We start from the raw sequence: 27,938 nt of genomic DNA on the forward strand, positions 1-27,938 counted from the left end.
TAAGTTTCAGATATAGTATTTATTTAAAACGTTCTTTTTATAAAAACCTATTAGTAATATTATATTAGGTTTCATTGCGGTGATATACAGTATGTATCTAAACTATATTACATAAAATATATTTTTAAATATTTAATAAAAAAAAAATTAAAACAAATTTACAAAACATATGTAAGTCTTTTTTGGCACACTCTGCACATAAATTTGCCTGCGAAGTATAAATATAATACAGAAAAATAATTATTATTAATATAAGACCAGAATAAAATTAATATAAATATTACGCACTCACTCTTGCACACTGAAATATTTACACACCCATTCGCTCTCGGAGTCCTAATAGTATCCTATACCAAAAAAAAATGGAGGCTTTGCAGCTCATCTCATGATATTTTCCATAATTATATACAAACAATAAAAAAATATATATATGGCCAATGTTGCTAAAGTTCCTCTCTTCTTTTGGACATGCCTAGTTTATATTATGTAAAAATATGAATCTCATAAAATAAAATCTCTCTGTACATTAACAATTACTAGGTATAAAGTAAAAAATAACCTGGTTGTTCATGGACAAAAGTTTTATAAATAAATATATACCACAGGCTCACAGGCACGCGATTGATAAGGCACATTGCGAAAATTACCATGTGAATTTTCTTCTGCTAAAGGGACTCGAATCCTGATATATCACTTCCCTAAAAACAGAAAATACCATTTATAATAACCAAATACCTATTGCATTTATATTGTATTAGTTATTTTTACAGTTAATGAGTTATAAAGAAAAATAAGTAATGTGGAGTAGGTAATTTGTTCACTGGACCATTTTTAAATTGTATGATTTTTTTATTCTTGGAAACTTAAATTAAAAAATCATTTCAGAGATGACAAAATGAGTTTTTTGGGAGGCAGGAAGTTATTTTATCGTTATGAACATGACTCCTTTTTATTAATAGTAAGGATATACCATTTATTCAAATTATAGTTGTATATTTTCTATAACTTCAGTGCAAAAATTTTTAAAAGAAAAAAAGATAATGCGCCTCTGTTTTATTTAAAATATAAAATGTGAGTATAGGTAATTTTTGATTGCTATCAAGATTGTTCTTCCAATGTATTTTTTTACGTACTTCAGTAGCGCTATTTTAATTATATTTTAGATTTATCTGTTATAAATATTATATATGTATACAATTAGGATAAAACACATAAATACCTTAAGTTAAGTAATGCATTAATTGTAAACATTAAACATTTATTATAAGCAATTAACGACAAATTATAAAAATCATCAGTGGCGTACACGTTACTTGTCTCAGGGAGTCAGAATATTTTAAATTGTTTCTCTATTTATTTGGGAATTTTGTAAAATAAATGAATGAATGTTATTTTATGAAATTACTCGTAAAATAACCATTCATTTTTATTATTTCGCAGGTGGCAAAATACCCAAACAAGTAACGAAAAAAATTAAAACTATGCACAGATAAATAACATCAGAAAATATTTTAAGTGTTCTAGAATTTGCGTACGCCACTGACTACAACTGGTTTAAGTCTGCTTGTAAGCTTAAGACGAAACACCAATTTGAGTCGATAATGAATAAAAAAATTGCACAAGGAATGAGAAATACTTTGTGTTAGTATTTAATATTTAGCAAAAAAAAAATGTAAATAGTACAAAACACTGGCGTATTCGTATTTTTTTTTTAATTTATAGGCTGCTCGTTAGCGTTATTTTGAAATCATGGTTTCATATGGAATATACGGTTAAACCGAGGCCAAAAGCAAACGGTGGCCTAAAAATAAATGGCCAGTAATAATAATATAATTTTTAAAACTTGCAGCATGTAACGAGGATTATGGGGGGAGCGTTCCTCCTACCTGCCCCCCTGGCTACGCTCATGTAAGTTTCCGAAAAACCTGTATAGTACGATCGTATTCGATGCAAAGTAATAAATCATTGCCTGTCAAGGGAATCAGTGCACACATTTTATAGGGGGTTTTGGAAATTGAATAATTTCTTTATGCATTATGAATTAACAGTTATATATTTATGAAGGATAAAATGAAAAACAAAGGCATCTCCTTCGCACATTGGGCGGCAGGGCAACAATACATTTATTACTCCCTTCATTATCCCTCATATGACTTGTGTCTTGTGTTTTTTGCGGCGGCGCGCGTGCCGGCCTGGCGTGGTCACTGGTCAGTTTCGTTTCGGTTGTATTGGTGCTGCGTGTTTCTCGCTCGCGATATTTGTGAGGTTATAACTGTTATAAGTGCAATTATATTTCTTTCGCGCTATTATTTGAGAATTTGTGAGTGAAATCATATTTCTTGTGCTCCGTAACAAAAGTGTTTTTAGTGTTTTATTTGTGTGCTGTGTGTGTGTTTCGGGCTGTTGTTTGTGAATCGTGAATGCTATTATATTTTCTGTGCTAGTGAAGTGAAGTTTTTTGTATTATTATTGCTCTGTTGTCGTTATATGGATAAATGGAGGCGGTGCCTGGATGTTCGCGAGCCGGATGTACTGCTGTGGGTACAAAAAAATCTATATTAAGTTACAGAGAAAAAACGATAATATTAAATGTCTATAACCCTTTAGAAAAGGATCATCCCATGAAACTGAAGACTGGTTTGGTGGAAATGTGTTCTAGATATACTGGAGTAAGCGAATTATCTGTTTTCAAAATTTTAAGAGAGAAGAAAATTGAAGGAGACGTTAAGAAACCTAAAAAAGGGGGTGCAAAGAAGAAATTAATATTAAATGAAGATGAGAAAAATGCAGTTTGGCGTACAGTACATAAATCATAGAATTTATATTTTGTTTATAATTTGTTAACATTTCTTGTTTGATAGAAAAATAACTTATTTTGTTGAGATTGGTAGAGAATTGTTGTTAGTGTTTTCATTTGATAGAATCATATCATAGGATTTATATTTTGTTTTCATTCTGTAAATATTTATAGTATATCTGTTATACAAGGTTTTTGCTTTGAAACTTCGTTCTCCTTATAAAAAAAGAATCGTAATGGGGTGCGATGAAGTGATCAGTTCACGTCTGGAACCCTGTTCCTACAAAAATCCCTTTATTCTCATAAACTATTTGTTTTAAATGTAATTTATTATAAATCCAATTCGTTATTTAAATTCCACATATGTACTACATTTCACCTCTGTACGCGCCACTGTTTATTGTTCCCTGCTCTACGATCAAGCTCGCCAGGTTAGTATTTGACGTATAACCAACCACTTCGTACACTCGATGCACCTGGCCGACTACAGCTAGTACCAGAACACAGTGCGTATGCGGCGGTATTTCAGATTTTACATTCAATTTCATTTTAAATTTGAAACGGTTCATCTTACGCCTCCTAAAAATGATGACACGATTTTCCTTTGATAAAAGACCGACAATTTTTTGCTCTACTTTGCATCGTATACGATCGTACTATAGTAGTTTTTATGCATTTTGGTCCACTGTTCTATGCAAATCTATGGTTTTGTGGTTCAGTTATATTTGTGAGATTATTTTTGTTAGGGATGTTCTGTGGATCATTTTATTTAACCTATAATTAGTACAATTTGCGAAATAAAAATGAGGAAATATGGCAAATTTGTCGCTGATTTTTTATGTATTAGATGATGGTGTGAAATGTGTATAAAAAGGTAAATTTAGGATTTAGGTAATATATCTAGGTAAGAAATATTGACAACATAATTTACAGTATTTCCATTTTTTTAGTTCTGTTAGAAGTATTTATTATAAAATTGTTGCAGGTCCGTTTTATAAAAATAAAATAATTTTTCAAAATTACTTCTAATATCAGGTATCTTCTGACATACAGTATGTCCACGGTTAGAGTGGAAAAGAGGGAAAATATTTTTATTTTTCATTTTATGAGAAAAATGCATTCTTGATTAAAATTTTTGCTTGTCTTCAAAATGCGGTAGGTATAGAGAACTTTCATCTTGCATGTACCTACCAGGGTGATCAGAAAATCGGAAAATAGGTATAAAAATTGTTTAAAAATAAATTGCCTTTTAATAACACAGAAATATATTATTAAGGTCTAACGTATTCTTAGATATATAGCAGGTGTAACAAGTCGACAATCTTGTAAAAATATTTTTAAGGAATATAAAATATTAACGCTTCCGAGTCTTTACATCTTTGAATTATGTGTTTTCTTTTTCAATAACAAAAATCATTTTAACAAAGTATGTGCTTTGCATACATATAAAACTACACAATGGAATACTTTTTGTGTGCCTTATAGTAATTATAATGTGTCTGTAAAGTCTCCTTTCGTGTTTGGACCCAGGGTGTTTAATAACTTGCCCTTGGAAATAAAAATGATTGAGAATTTCGGTAGGTTTAAATCTAAGTTAAAATATTATTTAATTGACAAATGTATATATAACATTACTGAATTCTTTTAGTAAAAGAATTTATGGCTTTTATCTTCCCTTTTTTGTATTATTGACTATTCCCATACTTTATTGTAAAGTCTTTAATGAAAATAAAGGTTATTTATTTATTTATTTATTTATTTTATTTATTTATTTAAGGAAAGTTGCTTAGAATTAAAATTTATATTATAATTTCAATTTGTGTATGAATCGGCCTACTTTGATAAAAACAGTAAAAAATTTTTATTGATCATTTTACGAGAAAAAGGCATTTTTGATTAAAATTGTTGCTTGTTTTTAAAATATCTATAAAACGTTTTTATAGATAAGCAAAAATTTTAATCAAGAATGTCTGTCTCGTAAAATGAATAAAATTTATTTACTGTCGTTTTTATCAAAGTAGGTAGGCCGATTCATACACAAATTGAAATTATTATATACATTTTTATTCTAAGCAACTTTTTTTAACATATTTCTGTATTGTTTAAAATACAGGCAATTTATTTTTGAACGATTTTTATATTTAACAATTTTTTGATGACCCTGTACATGCAAGATGAAAGTTCTACACGACAATCGCATTTTAAAAACAAGCAAAAATTTTAACCAGAAATGCCTTTTTCTCGTAAACTGAACAATAAAAATATTTTACTATCCGTTTCTATCAAAGTCGGCCGATTCATATACAAATTGAAATTGTAACATAAATTTAAATTCTAAACAACTTTCCTTAATAACATATTTCTGTATTGTTAAAAACAAAGGCAGTTTATTCTTGAACGATTTTTATATTTACCGATTTTCTCCCTGTACATGCAAGATGAAAGTTCTCCATGCCAATCGCATTTTAAAGACGAGCAAAAATTTTAATCAAGAATGCCTTTTTCTCATAAAATGAACAATAAAAATATTTTCCCTCTTTTCCACTCTAACCGTGGACATACTGTATATAAATTATGCCATACGTAGTACTAGAGTTGCTCCTGATTAATACTTTAAAATAATTATTTAAATATATAACTGCTGCATAATGCGCCCTTCAACTTTTGTAAATAGTAGTTCATCGTACTAATGAGGCTTACCTACTTAGTTGGAAACATGCACGATAACGTATTTTGTAAAGCCAGTGCATAAGGCTGTCTTTTGTCAGGCTAAGTATTTTTTTTATTAGTTATTGTATGTTAAAATTCTGCATTATCTAACAGTTTGAAAAATGATTATATTTTTATTAAAAAAATGTCGGTGCAATCAAAACGTACTGATTTTGCTGTAAAGTTTTTTTGGGTAAATAATTTCGATCATAAGCTGTGTTTTATTTACCTGAGATCCTAGATGTTCTCAACTATTCTGAATGCTGATTATTCAATTAAGTGAGATTATCCGAGATTTCAGGTAAATAAAACACAACTATAAAAATCATTATTAGTACTATTTTTAAATTTGCATTACAAAAAGGGAGCCATCTATTAACAGTTTCCTGGACTTATACACTCCAGGAAAACAATAGATGGCTCTGGCGGTCACAATTTGACGTTGATAGTTCATAGAGAAATATGATTCACTTTTTCACGATACCTACTATATGAACAATAATTTTGTATGATTGGTAAATGTTTTTTTTTTATCAATTTTACGTACCCTGTCAGGTTTATACAAATGCGTGTGGGGAAGCAAGAAAGTAGATCCTAAATCTCTTTCAGCCATCGTGTTTGCCTCCTATAAAAAAATCAAATCGTAAACGTTTATTGTATTTGTTTTTTTTTTCAAAGAAAAACCACTCACATCGTTCGGCTGCTGTGAAGACGGTTTGGAGTCGTAATCGGTTCGGAAGGATTTCATCGGTGGTGGTATGGTCGTCTCGTCGTACGATCTGGCCTCCGATACGGTTCTGCTCGAAAAATAAAGCAAAAATATAGTCACAGGGGGTCAATTAAGTCAGTTTTATACTTACGTCACCCTCGGCACTATATCCAGCCAGTTTGAGGACGTTTCAACATCTTCATCCCTAAAAAATTAAGCAGAGAGCAGGGGGTGAATAAAAATATTATCTACAGAGTGTGTAAAATTCCACAGCTCGATATATCGAAAACTACTCGTAAAATAGATATCTGTTTTGCGTGGAGGGTACTCAATTTTGATCAAATATCATGTTTATGCAAACTTGCTTCTAATAAAAAATTAACGCCGACTGAAATACTAGGCCTATGGGCTATGTTTTAGAGGACATATTTTAATAAACCTAAAGTAAAGTAAAACAATGTGCCAATTTTGTGATAAAGTTACTATAATTTTTTATTTTATATTAAGATAATTCAAATAAATTCAAAAATGTTTTCAGTTGAACATATATAAAAACGCTTAGCAATAAAATTTAATAAGTTTCATAGGCATCCCTAAAAAAGTTTTCTGCTAAAGGTAAAAAATTATAATAATTTGTATATAATGTGTAGGAAATTTCTATTAATGATGGTAAATTTCGTTTTGTTCCGTTTCAAAAGGTCTCCAAAATGCCATGTTGTAATAATATTAGTAAACAAAATATCCCTCTTATTTCTCCCTTTCGCAATTGTAATATGAATGATTAATAGAAGGTGCCTATAATAAATTAAAATTACCTGAATCACACCAAATTCCGCATTGCTGCACTGCACTGCTAGGCAATTTGTCAGCCACTTGTCAACAACTGAGATTTATTGCCCAGTCGCACAGTGCAGCTGTGTTATACGCTGTTTGCCCCCGAGCACATTCTTCAACTGGGCGTATACATTTCTACCATCTCCATGTTTAGTTCGACCAAACCTGTATATGGGTATGGCTAAATAAATATGGGAACAAGTTTTTCAAATATTTCAGTGCCGAGTTGCTGCGTCAGCGACCGAACCTGGTGCATATTGCCAACCTCTTGGTTCTTTAATTGAGATCGGAAAAACTATAACAGTGTTCATTGATATAAAAAATCTAGGTGTACAAAATATGTCTAAACTCACAAACAAGATTCCTAGTTGTTGATATTGCACAAAATAACTACTATGGATTACATGCCCCACCTAGCATTAAATGACACCCACAATATCTAGTAAGAAGCTAGTAATAAATAATAATTATCCAAAATAAAAATTGAAAACAAATACTTTTAAATTAAAAACACCTGCCATAGTGAAAGTTTTATGTACATTTTTTATTTTTCTTCGCATTCTTCTTCGCATATAGTGTCCATGTGTAATTATTTTAAAATAAATAAAAAACTACAAACCATTAATTTTTGGTAAATAGTTTATATTACAAAAGTTGCAAAGAATTTAATAGTTTGTAGGTAAACCACCAACTTGTTTGATATCGCTATAAACTATAAAGAGCAATATCATTTGAATGTCAAACGCAATATTTTTTTTTGCAAAACTTAGAGATATCTCCTTGGGTTTTCGATATATCATTCTGGGGAGTTTTAAACGGAATACCGTATACGTATAGATAGCATAAAACTATCAGGCAAACAAATATGCTATGCTGTCACTTTCTTGTAACAAACTTTAGCATAGAGTAAAATATTAGAGCTTATAAAACTAAAAGTAAACCAATGATGATTAATACATAATGCAAGTCTATTAACGGTGCGTATTCACCAGTGATCGCGAACAGCTCCCAATCACCGAACTTTGTTACATTAACATCTTTATATTTATTTTGTTTAGGTATGTTGAATTCTCCAAAATTTGTGCAAGTTCTTTAAAGGTGCTCATCCTTCAACAAGCATATCAGGAGCAGTTTGTACAGTTATCAACAAGCCTTACTCGTGATCAGTTCAAACATATCGCAAACAGGTCGTGAGCAATTACGTTGGTATACAAAAAAGAATTTTTGGTTATTTGCCAAGAAGTTCTGAATAGTGTTTAGAGAGAGCCGATCCAGTTATCTTCGAGACTCCCTGTATACACGTTTTTCTTGATTGTTATTTAAAGAAGTAAACTGATAGGTCAGTTAGGTTTTTCAGTATACAAAATGTACTAAATCGTAAACGTGCATGAGGGGAGCTTCAAAGCAAAATAAATTTGGTTGTCTCTAGATTCTCGTGAAGTTCAATTATTGTGTTCCATGTTTATTAGTGAATAAATATGTCATCGTACGAAATGGGTTAATTTCTCGCTTGGAGTACCTAAATTTCGATCGCGAAATGTTAGTCGGTCAATACTCATCTTTAGATCTTGATCACAGAATATAGATGGCCTTGAATCAGCAATTTTTTTTAATCTAAGGAACTGACATTGTGCTCCATCTCTTTTTATTTAAATTTTTTCCTTCTATGTTTCGAATTATGAATTAACATGGTTGATAAAACTATAAGTGAACCTAAATAAAAATTACGTACACCAAAGACTTCCGCAATGTATTGAATTGGGACCTGGTGCCCGTGCTAGACAAAAGGTCCGCGCTGATCTTCTGTATCAACGTGGCGTTCTCGCTACGATCGGCCTCCGTACCACAGGTGGTACCCAGAGTACCTATATTATTGCACACCGTCGCCGAGACTTCAAAACCCGCGGAGACGAGTGCACCGGAAGTTTTCCTGGAAGTGGGTTTCTCTTCGATCAACGTCTCGCTCGGCGTGTTGCTGAATTTCCTCTTTGCTTCAGACTGAAAAAAAAATGTTACGCCGAATTGGTCGTGGAAAGGGAAATAGAATATCTTAATTTTTATCCATCTAAAAAATGGATTCCTCAGGAAAAACCTCATCTCTTTACCTTGCTTGGGGATGGACCAGCATCCAAGTAACTCAACAACTTCGCTTCGCTGACGGACGGCACTGACGGTTTTCGGGCGTCGAAGGTGGTGTAGTTCATGAGCGGTGACATAGTTGGAGCCGGATGGTATTTAGCTCTCGGGATCATCACAGTCAAAGATCTGTCTTTCTGGTCAGGGAAGGAAATCGTGTTCATTCCGTTCTCCACATCGGGGGGATGTTGCATGGAAACTTTCGAGGTCTTCTTGAGCGCCCCCTTCGGTTTCTTCTGTTTCTAAGATTATAATTAAGTGGTCAAATGACTAACTTTTTTGTAATTTGTATACCTGTTGAACGTAAGGCAACGTGTTGGTCTCGGATCTGCTATCTTCTGAACTCGTATCGTGGATCATGGCTCTCCTATCTAGTGTACCTCGATTTCCGGAACTTCCCACTCGTTGGGGGAAGAAACTCATTCCAGCAGCCATCCCCGCAGCTACCCCCGCTTTCTGAGGTTTGCGTCTCACGCAGGTTAAAATCAAGCACACTAACAGTAGGACGAATAGAATCGTTCCAAGTGTCACCAAAGCTATTAGGAGTACTAAAATAAAAAAGTTTATGATTGAGGACAATAGGAGTGTATTTATTATATTTACCTTTCAAGTTTATGTGGCAGCTCTCTCCAGCGTACCATTGGAAACAATCGCAAACTACTTCGTCTCCCTCACTGGAGTAGCATGTACCGTGGTAGTTGCATCTCTCACATCCAACTTGTTCCGCGGAACAAATCCGGCCAGGGTAAAGTATATTTTCCGACAGATCCAAATAACCTTCTCTACAGCTACAGGTGTAGGTTCCTCTTAAATTGAAACACTGGGCGTTGTCTGAGCAATCGTGGAATTTAGAATATGAACACTCATCGAAATCTTGAGCCTTCAACTCTTCTATAGATTGAGGGGAAGCGAAGATGTCTGTTCCGCCTAGGCTGTAATTGTTGTTGCGCAAGTACTTCTTGAAGATGTCTTCCAGGCGTATCTCGTCAATGTTATCGGAGAGCTGCAAGAAAAACACAGAATTAATTTGCGATATTAACGTAATATTTCCTCCAACTATTTACCTGTAGGTAGAAACGGGCAACGATGCCCTTAGTCGTGGGACCTGGTCCAAACGAATGCACTTGCACTCCGTGGAATATATCCCTTAGATCGGACTGCATCACCATCCTATCGAGAGCTTCACGCGTTGCTTGTGCGAATTTTATGAACTCAGTCGAGTTGGAATCACCCAGATCTTCGAAAAAGTGTAATTGGTCTTTACTAATCCTGTCTAGTGTTATTTTTAGATTGTAAGTGTAGGTCGCTAGAAATAAATGCAATCAAAACCAAATTCAAACCGATCTTATGTGGTACTTACGTAAGCAGGGCCTATCTGGGAACATCCTAGCGAATCCTGGTCTGCAAACGCATCTCATGATGCCTTCCACCTTCTGGCAGAGCTCGTTTCTCGTCGCTTTGCAGTCTGGTTCACATTTGTCAGTTTTCTTTTCTGGAATATCCTGGTTCGGATGGTTTCCGCCAAGTATACCAGCCAGTAGGATGTTGTTAACCTTGTTGCTCGTTATAACTTCGTCTCTATCCGGAATCTCATAACTGGTGTTGGGTACCTTAACAATACCTTTGGTGTTTTTGTCTGTCATCACTACAAGGATGGAGTCATTATCACTTATTTCACCTTCTTCATTTTTGCTCATTGGTGGTGGATCTGTTTCACTTATTATAAATTCTTCTAGATCTTCTTGGGACAAATCGGTGACTACTGTTGAGGCTTCATGTAAGAATGGAGTTACAAGGGTAGGTGCTATTTGAATAGATGGGTAAGGACTGCCATAGGCATCTGGAGGATACAGCGAACTTCCTTGTTTGATAGTTGTAGTCACAGTTTCTATAATGCTTGTCGGTTTTACCAGAGTGTGAAATTCTGTAACTGTGTCTACAATAGTACTAGTTTCAGTTTTAGTTACAAGTATCGTGAGAGTAGATGGAGGACCTCCTAGTGTTTTAATCACCGTTGTCTTTGTTATTGTTATAGTAGACGTCATCGTGTAGGTAATGTACCTTGTAGGTATAACTGGTTTGCTTTCAGTAGTGACTGTAGGAACTACATTCTTCGATGTTGTATGACTAGAATCGATAATTTCATCCACCACTTTTACTTCATTACCAGCATGATGTATGGCTTGTGTAAAGATATCTTTTCTGCTAGTGGATTCAGAAGTCTGAATTTCCTGGGTTTTATGGACATCACTTTCCGCGAGTAACAAATCTGTTGTATCACGGTTGAGCGAAACCGTTGTTTCTGTGGTACTTTCTTGCAAAGGTGTCTCAGATCCAGTAAGTTCCACTATGTTTGTACTTTCTTCACTAGACTCGGTTCTTATAGTTGTAGATTCTTGGGACTCATCTAGATCCAAATTTGGATGGCCGATAATTACCTCCAGAGATGGTTTGGTTTTAATCGTAGGAGATGGAGTAATAACTTTTTCTGTTGTCGAACGAGTGGTAGTACCTCGGTTAATGACATTGTAAATAGGGTAAGTGGGTTTCTTATTATATATGCCACCCTCAGTAGCGACTGGTGTGGTCGTAGAAGTTCTGTAGAGACCTGGTTTTCTTGTATATGGTCGTCTAGGTCTAGTGAATCTATTGTATCTTTCAGTGGTGGTACTTGTGCTGGGTTTGAACACAGGTACTTCTTTTGGTATGTCGACTTCCATGGAAAATATCGGTTTTACAGTTGTGATTGGTTTATTGCTGATAATAGGTTTATGCGTAGATACAAGAGGAGGTGGACTCATTCCTAAAACTTCCTCATCTGTGGTAGTCTGAGGGGGAGGTACCATGGTGTCCAATGGTTCTGGAATGTATGGTTTAGGACTGGATGTACGGTCAATTAGCCCAGATTCAGTTTGAATATTCGGCACCCTTAAGATATCACCTCCATGCGAGTTTATTTCGATTTTTGGTGGTTGCATTTCTACGCCTGGTTTCTTCACGGGTAGATCTGCAATGAGAGGTGGTGGTTTCATGATCTCCATATCCGATAATTCAGTGGTAACGTTGGTATAAGTTACAGTGACTTCTCCGGTGTTCAACTCAGGCGTTGCTACCTGGAGAATAGCACTTGTAGTAGACTTTAGGGGTGGTGCATCAGTAGTAAAATCATTAATAATATTTACTTGATTTGTAGGTTGTGAAGGGTTCTTGTTAGGTATAAATGGTTTTTCAGTTTGAGTATTGACTTGACTAAAGTTTGCTGGGAGAGCAAAAAAATCTTGAGGTTTGCCAGTTTGTGTATCGATAGGTAAAGATGTGACGCTAGGTCTATCTTTGTTTTTGTTGTTCTTGCGATTGAAAAAGCTTTCCTTGTTTTCTATAGTGTCGTCGATGTATATGATAATCGGCTTCTGTGTAGTGGCCTTTGTTGTTTTTGGTTTATATACTGATATAGGACTCTTTGTACTGAAACCAAAAACATTGTCTAGTGTATTTTCTACAAACAATGGGTAACTAGGAGTGGTTGTACCAAGCGGTTTGATTGTCGCCCTATTTGGCTTAGGGGTACTAGAGGGCTTAACGTTAAAGTAGTTATGATTTTCGTCATTCTTCTTATTCACTTCGCCCAAGACATTTGTAAATTGGTTACCACTTACAACGAAATGTTGGTTTCCTGCGTCGTCAAATTGACTGCCCGCAACTACGAAACCATTGGGGCTGTTTTTGTGTTTCTGAGTTGCGTTTTGAGAAGAGTGAATATTAATCCTTTCTGTGATGGGATGGGAGTTTACAAAACCACTAGGTGGTTTAATTCCTGGACGTATTCCATCGAAATTATTTATCTCATTCGTCTGTTGATTCTCTGGTCTTACCACGGGATTTTTTGGTCTAGAAATAGGTGTATGTGGCCTTACAAAAGCATTTTCAGGTCTTGTAACAGTGCCCGGTTGAGGTGATGTGAAGGGTCTAGCATTTTGGGATATAATAGGATATTTGTGCTGAATTATTTCGTTATAACTAGGGAATTTAATTTGCTCATCAGAGGGAAACCGTATCGTGTGATTACCTTTAATACTCGAGCGTTCAGTGGTACTCGTTTTAGCCTTCAGTATCTCAAAAGGTATTTCTCCTGGCAGCAAGGGCCTGCTGTTGGATTCTTGAATTACTTCGCCTTCCTCGTTTTCCAGATCGTCGTCTGTGTGATCACCGATGTCAGTATCGATACCTGATATGTACGACGGAACATAGGACTGACCGAAGCTATTTTCTGGTTTTGGAATATTATATACTTGCTCAACACCCTGATTTGGTGTTAGAGGTATTGGTAGAGGCCTCTTTGTCGGCCGTCGATTATACACTCGCTTAGGTAAAGTAATTTTGTTGACTGGTGGTGGTGGAGTCAAATATTCGGATATTTCGATGTTGGGCCTTTCTGGTCTAGGTGGTCTTGGGCGCAAATTATTCCTTTTTGGTGGTAGAGGTTTACCCTGATGTGGTTTTTTGACTTCAATATTTGACATTGTGTAAGGATCTTCTGGTTTTCTGTTCTCTAATTCATTTTGTAATGGAGGATTCTGTTGATAGAGAGGCCTCTTACTAGGAGGGACCCTAGGGGCTTGCGGGAAATTCGGTCTGATTTCGTTAACGGGTGGATCATAAGGACGGTTGATGTAGTTGCCAGGTTTCCTGTTGATATTTTGATCGTTTACAGGTCTTTGAACTTCGTTCTTGTTGAAGTTCTGAGGGATCTGCATGTAACCAGAATTCCCATCGTTATGTTGCTCTTGTACAACCTCGTATGGAGTAGCTGGAGGCCTGAAATCGATATCTCCATGATTTATAACGTGAGCATTGAAATCGTTATCCTGGTGTACTAACCCAAATGAAATCGGTGGCACATTTATGCTGATTTCGTGGTTGTTTCCAAAAGCCACCTGAGCGTCTTGCTGAGGCTTACTAGGCTTTATATTGAACTTCACGTTCTGATCGCTGGAAGCTGGTTCAATATTAATGAATTGGTTACCGACTTTGATGACCCCATTCACTTGTTTTTGATTCGAGTGTTCGTTGTGGTACACGGAGGCTAGGTGTGGGACGCCATTATTAAATTCTATCCCGGAAAATTCCGGTTCGGGGTAGGGAGAGGGATCATCGAAGTACTGGCCATTCTTGTGTGGTTCGGTGGATCCCCCGTAGATCAGCGCTGTTGTCCTGTTGAAAGGGATGTTTACAAAGGCCACTTGACTCGGTTGAATGTTAACCAGCAACGGTTGACCTGTAGATCTCTCTATTACTTCGGGTAATACAATGGGTTCATTGATGACAGAAGGAGGTTTGATGTTGAAATTGTCTGTTGGTGCGTCCGGTATCATGGAAGCTTGGTGTTGGGCGTAAATAGGATACGAATCTTTGGCGACTGATTCGTAGTTCTGTTGTATGGAATGTTGGATGTTTGGCAAGCTTACTACGTTGTTTATTTCGTTCGACGCGTAAATAGGGCCGTAAGTGTTCTGATTTATAGGATAAGCCTGCTGGTTCAGTGGAATTTCGTTTGTGCCGCCATATCTAATGTTATGAGTCGAATGTTCCGTTTCGTAATACTCCTGAACTTGTTTCCTAGGCGGTAACAGTGGAATATGTTTTCTTTTATCTCCGCGTAGATTTTCTTTGATGGGCGGCGGAGGTCCTATGTAATCGACGTTGTTTTGAGCGTGGATCACATTCGGCATAGGTTTGTCGTTTCTAATGTTTGCAACTGGTATGTGCTTGTACTCGTTGTTTTTTGTCCATTTGTTCGGTACTGGCGGAGGTTTCATGTCTATAGGAACATCGTTTTCTGTATTGATGTGATTCAGGGGAATAGTTGGAATTCTTGGACCTATCCTTCCGGGCTTGCCCACGATTACGTCTGAATTCGCCGTTATTACCTCCCCTGGGGATATAGGTATTCCGCCATTTAAGAGAGGCGCCTCGTGAGTTGTTTTACCCGGTAAGTGATTCCTTGGAGGTGGATCCACCCAGTCGAACGTGGCGATGTTTTGACTCTCTGCTATTTCAAAGTCATCAGCTAACCCTCCTACGGGTATGTATATGGGCGATCTATTCTGAACGTCTACAGCGGGCGGCACCACGTGAGCATCATTTTTCAAGGTCAACTTCGGCTTTGGGGTAGTCGTGGTCGTTGTGATGTTCGCGTCGTTTCGTCTGTTTGATTTTAAATTAGTACTGATCAGACCAGCCATTGCGTTTAAAACGGGTGTCAGTGCCTGTATGTTTATGCTGCCTAGCCCTAATAGATCCCCGGCCGGTGCTGCTGGCGGTTTGACTATTTTAGTTCCAGCAGATTGTTTCTTTTTATCGTTCTGAAGCTTCAGATTCTGATTTGGTGATTTATTTTTATCTGCAGTTTCAGTCTGTTGACTGGGAGGCTTAGTTTTAGTTGGAGTGACCACATTTGACTGAGTTTTGACTTTACTCTTTGTAGAACGTTTGGTTTTGCCTACGGATGTTGAGACCTTCGTGTTCTTTACGATCTCTGAGCTCAGCAGAGACCCCAAATTGTTTTGCAAAGTAGAAGTTTTCTGTTTGGTATCGAGGGTAGGTGTTGCAGCGAACTGCGCAAATGGATCATCGTCGACGAAAACTATTGTAGATCCCGTAATTACATTCGACAATGATGAAGACGAGGGTTTTGGAGAGGGTTCCATACTGCTCATGGTTTCATCCGGATCTTTCGTCTTTTCAATAGGCAGGACTTTAGTCGGCTTAATTTTTTCCTGCATCTCATTTGCAATTGCAGTAATTTCAATTTTTTGACCGTCATGTAACGTTGCAACTTTAATTATGCTGTTAGATCCCTCCCTAATTTCGCTTTTTAGTATATTTAAGTATTTCTTATCTAGTAGGTCGGGATTTATTGTTTCTGTCACCAAATTTTCAACTACTCTCGTTCGGGAACTTATGATCGTAGGACTTTGTGGATTATTTTCTTGTAGCATGGTAGTGAAGTAGGTAAAAGTGGTGAAATAAGTTTTCGTTGCCAGAATATAGAAATTTTCACCCGGCGAATCAACTTTGTGTTTCTTTTCATCTTTAAGAACCGAGGAACTTGTCACCACACTATTTGTTTTCTTGGGATATAAATACAATTTCTCAGTTACCACATCACTGGAAGTGGATATATTGGTATTTATCACAGGTTTTCCGTTCTCCATAATCGTGTTAAAGTACGTATATGTAACGAAATAAGTTTTTACGACGTCTGTTGTTGTGTACGGAGACATCGGCATTGAACTTGAATCTTCCACGTCCAGTGCAATGTAAGACGTCATAACGGAAGTGGCTCTTGGTGGTACACTTTCTGTTATGACTACTTGAGTTACAACTTCGTTGGTGCTTACAACAGACGATTGATCACCATCGTATATCGTCTTCTTAAGAGGGATGGTGCTGTAGTAAGTGTTTGTGTCTTTGATTGCGGACACTGTATGTGACGGTTGTAGAAGGGACAAATAGTCGTCAGGAGCGGTGACTGTGTTGGTGACGGTATGCTTTGACGAAACTACAAGCGGCTGTTCTCCATCCAAAATGGTGTTGAGATATGTGTACGTTGTGTGAAACACTCCAACAGATAAGTTTGGATACTGTAAACAAATTATAAATTAATGGCGTTTTAGCAGTTATTAGAACACGTACCTGAGTCAAAGTAATGCCCATAGCTGGGGTAGGTAAAATTTTACCCGTGTTCCTTTCCTCGGTAGCAATATTAGACACGACTTGCTCGTGACTAGATACGGTAGTTGTACTGCCTTCCAAGTAAGTTGTTAGGTAAGTGAATGTTGTTAGACATGTTTTCGTCACAAATTGATTTGGGTAGAGTGAAGACGCCAGGCCGTTGAGCTGTAATTTTTTTGAATTACAATTTAAGTAAGTTGAATTTTATAAAAGGAACTTACGTTTGCCGATTCTTGCGGCAACATCATGACCATGTGATCCGTTAGGGTGCTGGGCTTCAGCGTAACGGGTTTCTGGACATTACTGGGAGCCACCCTCTTGATATCAGGTTCTCCTGGTAGAGTCGTCTTGTCGCCTGCCACTATAACTTCGACACCATTGGACATTATTCTTGTCGCTAAGTTATACCTCGCTTCCTCGTGACCTCTACCTGCATTTTCTATGGCGAAATATTTATTAGGGGGTTGTAGAACAGTACAATCAACTTTCGCTACAATTTTTACATTACTATTTACATTAATTGTTAAATTTGGAAAAGAAAATGAACGTAAAAGAAGACATTCCTGGGATCTGAAGAGATTTATTTTTTTACATTGAGTGAAATAATTTTATACAAAAGCTGACTCACCTTGGTTAAGAAGTTGAGGTGGGGAGTTATCCAAAGTGGGAATTGTGGTCGTTTCAAGCTCTGTCAGTGTCTGGGTGGCGTCGAAGTCCAGAAGAGTTAAAGTGGTATATTTTGTGAGGGGTTCGGTTATAATACTCGTCTGTATCTGTGGTTTCACTTCGGTGGTGGAAGTCACTATCTGTTCAGTGCCGTGCACTCTGGTCACGATAAACGTAAATGTTCTTAGTCTACTTTGTACAATAGTTTTCGTCAATAGTTCGATAGAAGAGAGTACTGTGGTTTTTAAGAGAAGTACGGGGGCATCTAGGGATTCCGTGAGTTCAGGGAAAAAGGGTTCGTATTCGGGGATGCTTTGGAATGTAGGCGATTCGGTGTTTTCATCACTATCGTTTTCATCGTCAATTAGATTCTCTTCTGTGACGTCCTCCACTTCGTCAAGTTTGCTTTCTTCAGAATCGTATTCACTATCATTTCCATTTTCATTTTCCAAAGTTAATTCATTTTTGGGACTCTCTACCGGTGGTAATGTTTCATTGGGACTCTCCGTTTCTCTATCTTCATAATCCTCGTTATCTTCATCGTCATAATCCTCGTTATCCACATTTTCTGTAGTCGTTTCTTCAGTGTTACCTTCATCTGACTCATTTTCTATATTATTCTCTTCAGTTGCATCTGTACTATTCTCTTGATGACTAACCAGAGTTTCTTTAATCAAATGCGCTATTGTTGTCTCTACTACCATAGTTGTCGTAGTTGAAGATTCAATAGTTTCGCTTTGTGAACTGAAATCTAGAGATTTGTCACGTCTTGGTAAGAGACGTTTCCTCGTAATCACGATTTTTCTTCTAGGCTTAGTGGCTTGTTGCAAATGATCTTCAGGTTCTTTACTTGGAGGATCAACTTGTTTTAGATCATCTAAAGATTCGGTACTTGTACCATTTGGGTTGTCCCATTTTTTTAGCAGCCTTTTCTTTTTCTTTACTCTCAATCGTCTTCTAGCTCTCCTAGTAGTCACCTCGATTTCGCTATCTGTTGTGGGACTGACATCTGTTGTATTCCTTGGTTGAACTCTGACCAGTTTCTTCACTATTCTCTTTCTTTTCTTAACTGGTGGCGCCTCTATAACATCACTCACGTCTCTCTTCTTCCTTAAATTAATGTGAGTAGCATCTCTAATTCCTACTTTTACATCTAAGTCTACATTATTGCCATCTTTATTCGAAACGTAAATTTTATTGTTAGTTTCCGTATTAATAGACTGGCCCCCTAGAGTTAGTAACGTTTCGACCTTCGGCACGAGCGGGGCTACTTTGCTAAGGTCACTTACGCTAAAAAATCATCGGAAGATTTTTGGCTTTCTTCCGAAGCTTTTACGTATTTAATTTTGTACTTTTTCGACGCCAGGTTCGATTTGGTCGGTTTTACATTGAACAATTCGGGAGTGCGGGTAGTTAAATGTTTTCTAACATCTCCTATTATGCTCTCCAAGCTTTCTGTTTCTTTGGTAATTTCGGAAGCTTCTAATTGTACGTCTTTCGCAGTCGGCATAACGTAACTGTCATAGTGATCACTACTAGCAACTTCCGAGGGGTCGTCCACTGTAATTGATGGTCTTACCGGTATGTATGGTACCTCTCTCTTTCTCCTGTTATTTTCTTCTCCAATTGTTACCGTTGAAAGGACAGTCGTAAACTCCCCAGGTGTTCTTCCGGACACGTACAAGGTTACCACGCTGGTTTCTTTAGGTGGTGCCACTGGAGCTGGTTTATTCTTCTTGTTATTTCTCGAGACTTTTCGTCTAGGAGCCGGGGTCACTTCGTCGGCAGCTTGTAACTCGCTAGAGTCATCTATAGCCAAATTGAACTGTTCTGGTTCTTGGTATAGGGCCTGCGCTTTGGGCTGGTCATTGGGCAAATTGAAAGCGGGTTGTTGCGGTGCTGCTTGTTGCAACTGTTGTTGCAGCAGAGGTAGCAGTAGAGCCGTATTTAACTGCGGGGGTACAGGGAACCCTAGGGTTGGTGTAACAACAACTGTATCAGTTAAGAATTCCGTAGCGGTAATAACATTTACGCTGCTGTCTACGATCGTTGTTAAAATTTCTTTTCCTCTAAATGTCAATGGGATCACGGTAGATGTTTGGCTAGTCACCGTAGTCACATAAGTTGTGGTTCTGGTCTTGTATTCCGTAGTTGGTGAGGGTGGTGCTCCCAGGACTGGTTGCTGCAGAGCCAACAACGGGTTGGTCTGTGGTTGCAAACCGCCTAAAAGTAGCTGAGAGAGCAAAATATTTGCTAGTGGAGCTTGAGCGGCCAGTGCTGGTTGAATGGTGTTCACCACTTCTTCTACATCGTAAACGGTGCTTGGTACCACGTGCGAGAACGATGTTTTCCGCCTGTTAATGTACGTGGGGGTAAATATAACGCTAGTAGTCGGAGTTTCGTTAAGGATGAACTGTGTGATCAATGTGGCTCCGTTATTCCCTACGCCTGTGTTTTCACTTAATAACACTTTCAATTCTTTGCCTAAGGCGTTTACAGATGTTGAATATTGCCTAGGATCTAAGACTTCGGTGCTATGGCTGGCAGATACGACATTTTTATATTCCGTTATTTTGCCGTTTACTACTGGTATACTGACCTCTGTGGGTATGTGATGCGTCACAGTTATTGTGCCGTCGAATTGTGGAACTACAAAGTTAGTATCGATAGTTTTCTGATTATCCTCTTTTTGATACCTAGCTCTTGCGTTGCTTTGAGTTCTGCTTCTAGTAGTAGTTCTCGACTGCTGTCGATTACTAGATGTAGGTTTTCTGTGTACGGTTGCCTCTGTCTGATAATTATTTCTTAATCTTGGCGATTTTGGCCTAGATGCTGCAGTTGGCCTCGTAGTCCTTGTAGAAGTGGTTTTTGGCCGCTTGAAATTAGATCTGCCTGAAGAGGAAGAAGTCGAAGATGTATCTTTTTCTCTAAGCGTGAATTGTGATCTGCCCTGTTGAGATGTTTTACTCGGCGATATTCTTTTACGGGTTGTAGGAGCAGATGTAGTAGTTTGTGCAGATTTTGCAGTTTGTGCAGATTTTGCACGGTTCTTTGGTGTAAATCTACCTCTTCCTGTATTTTTAGGGCCTTCTGTCTCTACATCTTCTTGAGGTGGTGGCGCAGCAGTGGTTTTGCCTGTGGGTCTTCTGAATCTCGAATATGTGTCTCTCCTTGTTCGTTTTCTAAAGAATGGTCTTATTTGAATATTACTGGATCTTCCTGTTCTTGTAGATGGAGGAGTGGGAGGATTGGCTATTTGGGTGTTGGTTAGAGAGCTATCGTAATCGGTATCTTCCTCAACATCTCCTTCTTCCTCAAGATCTTCCATATCTTCTTCCTCTTCCTCTTCTTCAAGAGGTGGAGGGGTCGTAGTTGTGAATAGCCCTCTTCTGGGGAAGAGCCCGTTAGACCTGGGCCTGCTGAGTAAACTGCTAGGTCTATTATACGAAATTTTCGGTTTGGGAGTGGTGGATGTAGCTTTTTTGTTGTTCAAATTTCCGTTTTTACCAGATCGGGTAGAGGCCCTGGAAGCCTGAGTAGGACGAGGAAGAGGGGGTCTTCTAAACCTTAATAGAGGGTTTTGACTACGCCTAGATGCACCTTCTGTTGTAGTCTGTAGAGCGAGGGTGGTCTCAAATTCTTCGCCAATGTTATCTGTTGGATTATCAGTTACCAAAGTTGTCAAATCATTTTCTTCCTCATTCGATGCTTGCGTTACAAGGTTGGATTTAGGTGACCTGTTCAGGCCGGACACTGCAGTAGGACGAATTTTAGGCCTAGCACCATAGAGAGAACTTGATCTGAGAGCTCCGCCTGCGCTAGAAGATCTAAAACCTCCTCTTCTGGAACTGGCACCGAATCCGCTCGCCGTTGGCTGAATCCTAGCAGAACTGCCTCTCTTTGCTCCAAAAGCTGAAGAACTGGCACCGCCAGCCGTAGATTTTGGTCTGGCAAATCGTCTGCCACCAGAAGCAGTCGGTTGAACGACTTGAGCGCCCGAAGAGGTACGTCTGCCTCCAAATCTGTTGGGTTTAGATGCTGGAACCGCGGTCACTGTAGGTGTGAAGTTGCTCCTTGTAATAGTTGCAGCTGTGCTTTGGCCTGATTGTTTTCGTTTGGGCGCGAACGTAGGTCTTTGACGCGACGCAAACGGTCTAATAGCCGGAGTGAAAGTTCGTTTTTTGGACTGGAATGTCAGTCTGGATTTTGTTCTGCTACTATCTGGATCGTCCTCCTCCTCTTCTTCTTCTTCGCCGGTTTCTTCTGTAGAAGTTTCATCTTCTGATTTAGAGGAATCACTGATCGATCCTTCTATAACTACTGGTGACGGAGAGATAGTGTCCGTTGCAGCTATTTGCTGATCAGGCGCCTGAGTGGGTGATGGGACAATTTCGCTTACAGCACTTGGTTTAACATTTCCTACCAAGAAGCTGGAAGTGCTTTCTATTATTTGAGCGTATCTTCCATCGATGACGGTACCCAACACTTTAGATTCGTACAAGGTCGTTGTATCATTTTGTATGATAGAGCCTTCTATAAGCCTCACTAATCCTGTTCGATGTATAGGTAGATCTGTGGGCAGAGCAGCCTTCTTTTCTTCATCAACTACAAGGGAACTTGTACTACTGATCACCTGGGCGTATCTGTTATCTGTATACGTGCCCACGGCTTGTGTAGTGTAAAACAAGGTGCTGACGCCTTCTGCATCGACAATTTTTCCTTTGTTGATGCTAACCACGCCGGTTGGTTTCAAGTTTTCTGTTGTCACGGAAGACGGAGCAATTGTTTTCGAGATAATAGTCGAGGTACTTTCGAGAACTTTTGCGTATAATCCTTCTATGTACGTACCATATACGCCTGTTGAATGAATAGTGGTAGTATCGTCATTTTCTTCGGTGTTCATTATGGTAGATAGTAATCCGGTAGGTCTAATGGTACTGGTGATACTGGTTGGTTCTATCTTCGGTTTTTCTATAGTATCGTCTAACTGATTTTCAGTACCGGAACCAACAGTACGTCCGATTTGATTCGAATCTATTTCTGCAGAGTTATTCACAACATTAGTAACGGTTTCGAGTCTGCTGTTCAAGACGGTACTATTTCCAATGTAGGAAGTTGTGAAGTACGTGTAGGTGGTAAAATATGTAGTCAGATCGTCTTCTCCTACCGTAGACGGTACAATGTTCTCGGATTGTGTAGGCACTATATCGTCAGCAGGGGGCGCAGTTACAATCGGAGTTATACTAATGGAAGGAGCTGGACTAGTAGCTTCTATTGTAGGAGTAACAACATTGGAAATTGTTTCCTCGCGACTCGTAACTTTAGTGGTACCGTTCTTATAAAGAGTAGTCCAGTACGTGAACGTGGTGAAGTAAGTTACTGGCAGGCTCAGATCCTCTGCACTTAGGGTTTGTGTTGGAGTTAATGTTTGTGTGACCACGTTGGTCACCGTCTCTAACCTGCTAACTACATTACTCGAAGTCGTACCGTGATACATCGTCGTGAAGTATGTGAAGGTGGTGTAGCTTGTTTGCAGCAACAAGGTGGGGGATGGAAGGATTTCGGAATCGTTGTTAGATTCAGACACTATTTGATCGTCTAATACGTTTCTTTTATCTACGTTGTCTATAATTCTTCTATCACCTTCGGAAGTACTACTACGTACGTCGGTGACCATCGTAGCTATAGTTTCGTAGTCACTTAGATTCAAAATAGCATTTTCAGTAATTTCATTATCCACCGTCGTGGTACCACCACGTTGCAATGTGATATAACCCTGTTCTTTTATACTCGGAGTAGCTGCCACCACGTTATTATCATGATTGAATGTAACGGACGAATAAATTTCATTCTCTTTCTCTGTTTGTTCTTCAGTCAGCACCGTTTTATGATGTCTGTTAATAGTGTTGTAACTATTCTGAGCTGATACATTTAAGCTGGCGATTTTTCGCCTTATTTCACTTTCTTCATTATCATCATCTTCCTCTGGTAGTTCTAATTGATCCTTGGTATCTTCTTCTAATTCTTCAATTTTTGTAGGTGAAATGTTATCATCAACAGCACTAGGTTGTACTGTAGGAGTTACATAGTTCGTGTACACCTCTGTTCTACTAGAAATATCAGTTGCACCGTCCACGAAAATTGTGGTAAAGTAAGTGTAAGTAGTGTAATATGTTTTAATTCCATTATGAGCGACTTTTTCATTATCAAGCGTTGGCGTTGCCTTCAACAAAGATGACCCTTCTTCGTTATTTTCATCTCCGTTTTCATTATTCTGGAATATGTGAGCGGTTGAAGTACTTTCGTCATCTACACTGCTAGGCTGAATTTGTGTTATGTCTTCGAAAGATACGGTTTTTGACTTGTATGTTGAGATTAAATTATCATCTCCTTCGAGTAGCCCTGCTACTGCGGGGTCTGTAGCTTCGCTACCGGGTTCTAATGTAGATGTGATGACATTAGTTGTTACGACAATCCTACTGGCTATCGAAGTCGTAGATTCTTGGAAATACGTCGTGAGGTAAGTGTAAGTGGTATACAATGTTTTGTATATCAGTTCAACCTCGTCACCGTCTTCAGTAGTGCCCTCGATTGCATCTTCCTCTTCTTCTGTGACGTGTCTTTTTTCTGTGGTGATTTCCTGAGGAGTTATCTCCAAGGATTTAAAGGTGGTTACTTCCCGTTCAGTGGTAGCCATTTCTTCGAAGATTTCGCTTGTCTGTTCTGTGCTGCTTTCTTCTGTAGTGATTCTCAACCCTTCTTCATGTATCATGGTGATATGTTCATCATTCTTAGGTGTAGTAGTGGTGTCTACTTGCTGAATGGTCGTAGAGGGAGAGATGGGTTCATCGCAGGGTAAAGTTAGGAAGCCTATTTGTGTCGACACCACTTCGTTGGATTTGACTGAAGTGGTGGACCCATCACCGACTGGAAGGAAGAACGTTGTGAAATATGTTAAAGTTTTGTAAATTGTTGTAGGTGTAATCTGACTTCCTTCGGTGCACTCAACATCTGCATTTTCTTGTTTTTCTTCGGTTTCCGGCGATTCTGGAAGCATTTCTGGAGTTGTCTCCTGTATAGGTATGGTACTAATGATGTCACTGGTTGTTAAAATTTCATTAGTAATATCGAGTTGTTCTAGAGTAGTGGGCAATTGCTTTGTAGTTTCTGGTAATTTTTCTGTCGTAATGAGGTTTTGGTTTATTTCTTCTTCTGTAGTACCAGCCATGCTTTCTTCGACTGCCTGAGAAGCTGCAGGAATTTCTACCGCGCTTGTTTCTATGGGTGCATCTTCCTCGAAAAATATTGTGGTTGCCCCACCGCTGGCTGAAGTAGTCGTTTCTTCTTGATTTTCATCGAAGAATATCGTCGATGCAGTTTCCAGCGGTTGCGTGGATTGTTTAGCTTGTGCTTGTAGTAAAGCGAAGATTTTGGCGATATCTTCATCCGATGGAGTCGACAACATCGTCGGTTTACTTTCCGATGGTTCTATGAGGTCTGGTGTAAAAGCTGCAAGCGTAGATGTGCTACTAGAAGAGCTTGTAGTACTGTCCTGTCCTTGTTCATGAGCTAAAACTGCTGATTTGGCTTCCATATCGACACGTTCTTCCGTTGTTTGAGTACTAGGATCTCTTGATCTATCTGTTTTATCTATAACGATTGTAGGCATTAGTGTTTTCATCTCTTCTAAGTCATCGGTTTGAGTTTGTGTAGGTTGTTCTTCCGGCGTTTCTTCCTCAATCGGTTGTTCTACTGGTTGTTCTTCAGCTGGTTTTTTATCAGCTTGTTCTTCGGCTGGTTGTTCTTCGGCTGGTTGTTCTTCGGCTGGTTGTTCTTCGGCTGGTTGTTCTTCTGGTTGTTCTTCTGGTTCTTCTTCCAGTTGTCCTTCTGGTTGTTCCTCCGGTTCTTCTTGTTTTTCAGTTTCACTTGGTACCTCTGGTGTCTGCTGCAGTAACGTGGTTACATCTGGTGAACCAAGTAATGTAGCAGTTGGTTGAATAAGAGTGGGTTCTACAGATATCTTTGTAGTTTCTGCGAAATTTTCGTTAGTAGTGGACGTATGAGGAGTGAATATTATTACTGTGTCGCCGACGGTAGTGGTGAAATCTGCGAACCCTGTGTATGTTATGGATGTAAAATCTCTAGGGTTCGGTTTGGTCAAGCCGGCTCTAAACAGTAATTTCGCCTTTCGTTCTGCGGGGGTCGTGAGTTTGGAGCGTTCTGTACGACTATCGAATTCAGGAAAATCCCCTAGGTAAGAGAGTCCCGAAGGGGAGAATTCATTTCTCACGGTGAAGGTCGGTAAGTTGTCCCAAGGTCGCACTTTGGACGGTCCGAAATCTTCTGAAGGCTTTTCCACAGGTTCCTTGTGGTTTATAACGTTTTCTAGGGTTATGTCTCTGTCCTGGGGGCTGATTTTGAAAACTTTGACGTTACTTTGCTGAGGAATGCCGTCCTTATTCTTTAGGTTTTCTTCGAAAGGCACCCTGAAGTTATTTGAAGGCGATTCTTTCAGTAGTTCTTCCTCTATTACGTCTTGGGGACTTCTAGGCGTTTCTTCTTGCTTGTTAGTCTCGAGGGGGGCATATTGGATGGGACTTTCGGTAGGAAATACGTATACGGCATCCGCTCTGGTGGGAACGATGTAATCGGTGTTTTTTATGAATTGTTTGGTGTTAATGGCGTTAGCGTTTACTTTCCAATATTTCTTCTTGTGCGGATCGTATGATTTCGAGGGAGAATCGTCATAGAGGACTCTGGAGCTCTTGGTGAGCAAGTGGGCGTACAGTCGTCCATTGTCTAGGGTGGTACCGAGCACTTGCGTGGCGTACTCAGTCGTGACCCCTTCTTGTATGAAGGTACGTGCTGTCGAGGTAATAAGGCCTAGGTCGGGTTTAACACTGAGGAACCTTCCAAAGGAGGACCTTCCATTACTGTCCACCAGCAGAACTGTGGTGAGATCTATAGTTAAGGAGGGAAACAGTCAGTTTTTACATTACAGAGCGATATGGTACATTCTTATGAGAACGGGACGTTACTGAGGGGGATAGCTTTGTACAACAGCGTTAGTCTGGGGATCATATAATTGCATACCCAAGATATTGAATTCTAGGAATTAAAATTTATTTCTTCTAATTTGCTATATCGTCTAACGTGGGCATCTTTAATTTATGATGTTTTTCTAACAGCTTATTGCGTTTAAATTTATTTCGTACACGGTAAAGATATGCAATTACATAATTACTGCATGGTATTAAAAATTTATTGCATTTATACAGTTAAGTACTACAAAATTACCATGTTTACTAAAGGTATTAATGTTTTCTTTTAGTAATGACGAAAATATCCCACTCATCCTTGACATTTTATTTGATAATGATTGTAAAACTACGTAATGGCAACCAGGAGGATCGTAGAAGGCTTAGATATTCACGCTCAACTTAATTGATTATTCATAGCAGGATCCGTTTAATGAATGATTTAAATCTAAGATAGAAACGGACAAATGGAGTAAATTTATTTGTTCAAATTGGTATTCAGAATTTTCTTAAGGTCTTCTAGTACTTTCTAAAACGGATGGGTAATTTAAATATGTATGACTTTACGAGATTATTTGGTCTTGTTAATAATGATTATTTTGAAGCCTCAAGTGAATTGTTGAATAAGAAGATGACTATGAAAAACGTATAAATTTAATAACGACGACTTTTGACATTTACTGTTTGTACGCCGTTGCGTAAGGAAATACTTTTACCAGTATGTAATCAGCAATTACAGGCATAGTTCTGTCAATAATTTAATTAATTCGTTTTTGGGTGTATCTGTTTAGTTTTGCTAAAAAATAGTAATGACTGTACACTCGCTTACGTTTCTGAAATTAATATTTATAAACATAAAACTGTTCCTAACATGAATCATGCAGTAGGCGTACCTACAATTCTTTTGTCTTCTCGTAACCGTGGCATTTCAAGAATTCTTTTCGTCCTTCAGGGATCTAGCGAATAATTATAAACATTTTTTTATAGCTCGACAGGATAATTCGATATCATTCGAAACATAATTCTTTTTGTTCTCGGAACCTTGACGGTCGTTTTATATTGGATCCTTTAAACTGGGGAATTTGTAGTTTTGGATAATACTTCGTACTAAAACCGGGGCTATCTACACACTACTAGCATGCTCTGCTAAATCTGTCTTTACAGTACCGTTTACCAAAAAGTTAGAGCCATTCCTACGATATTTAAAAAAAATGGTACCTTTGTCGTCCTGCCTTCTCCTTCTGGGTGATGTGTTTACGTAATCTTGACCTGCAAGAGAGAGAAACAGTATGTATTAGTGACATTTGAAATTTAC

At 38.3% G+C, this 27,938-nt stretch overlaps 1 protein-coding gene across 1 annotated transcript; it reads right to left on the bottom strand.

Annotated features, from left to right (window-relative positions):
* LOC108910607 lies at positions 1 to 27,892 on the bottom strand (the record flags this gene model as incomplete). Its single annotated transcript, XM_018715279.2, is given in 15 exon segments — positions 1 to 698; positions 6,054 to 6,131; positions 6,198 to 6,303; positions 6,367 to 6,420; positions 8,782 to 9,047; positions 9,155 to 9,427; positions 9,480 to 9,733; positions 9,789 to 10,188; positions 10,250 to 10,491; positions 10,546 to 16,828; positions 16,881 to 17,084; positions 17,141 to 17,358; positions 17,548 to 18,870; positions 18,873 to 26,546; positions 27,842 to 27,892. Coding segments are annotated over 15 exon segments (17,459 nt in total), but the record flags the coding sequence as incomplete, so codon positions are not given.
* Between the last annotated feature and the right edge of the window lie 46 nt (positions 27,893 to 27,938).

The sequence above is a fragment of the Anoplophora glabripennis genome, unplaced genomic scaffold (genome assembly GCF_000390285.2).
Source record: "Anoplophora glabripennis isolate ALB-LARVAE unplaced genomic scaffold, Agla_2.0 scaffold461, whole genome shotgun sequence".
Taxonomy (NCBI): Eukaryota; Metazoa; Arthropoda; class Insecta; order Coleoptera; family Cerambycidae; genus Anoplophora; species Anoplophora glabripennis.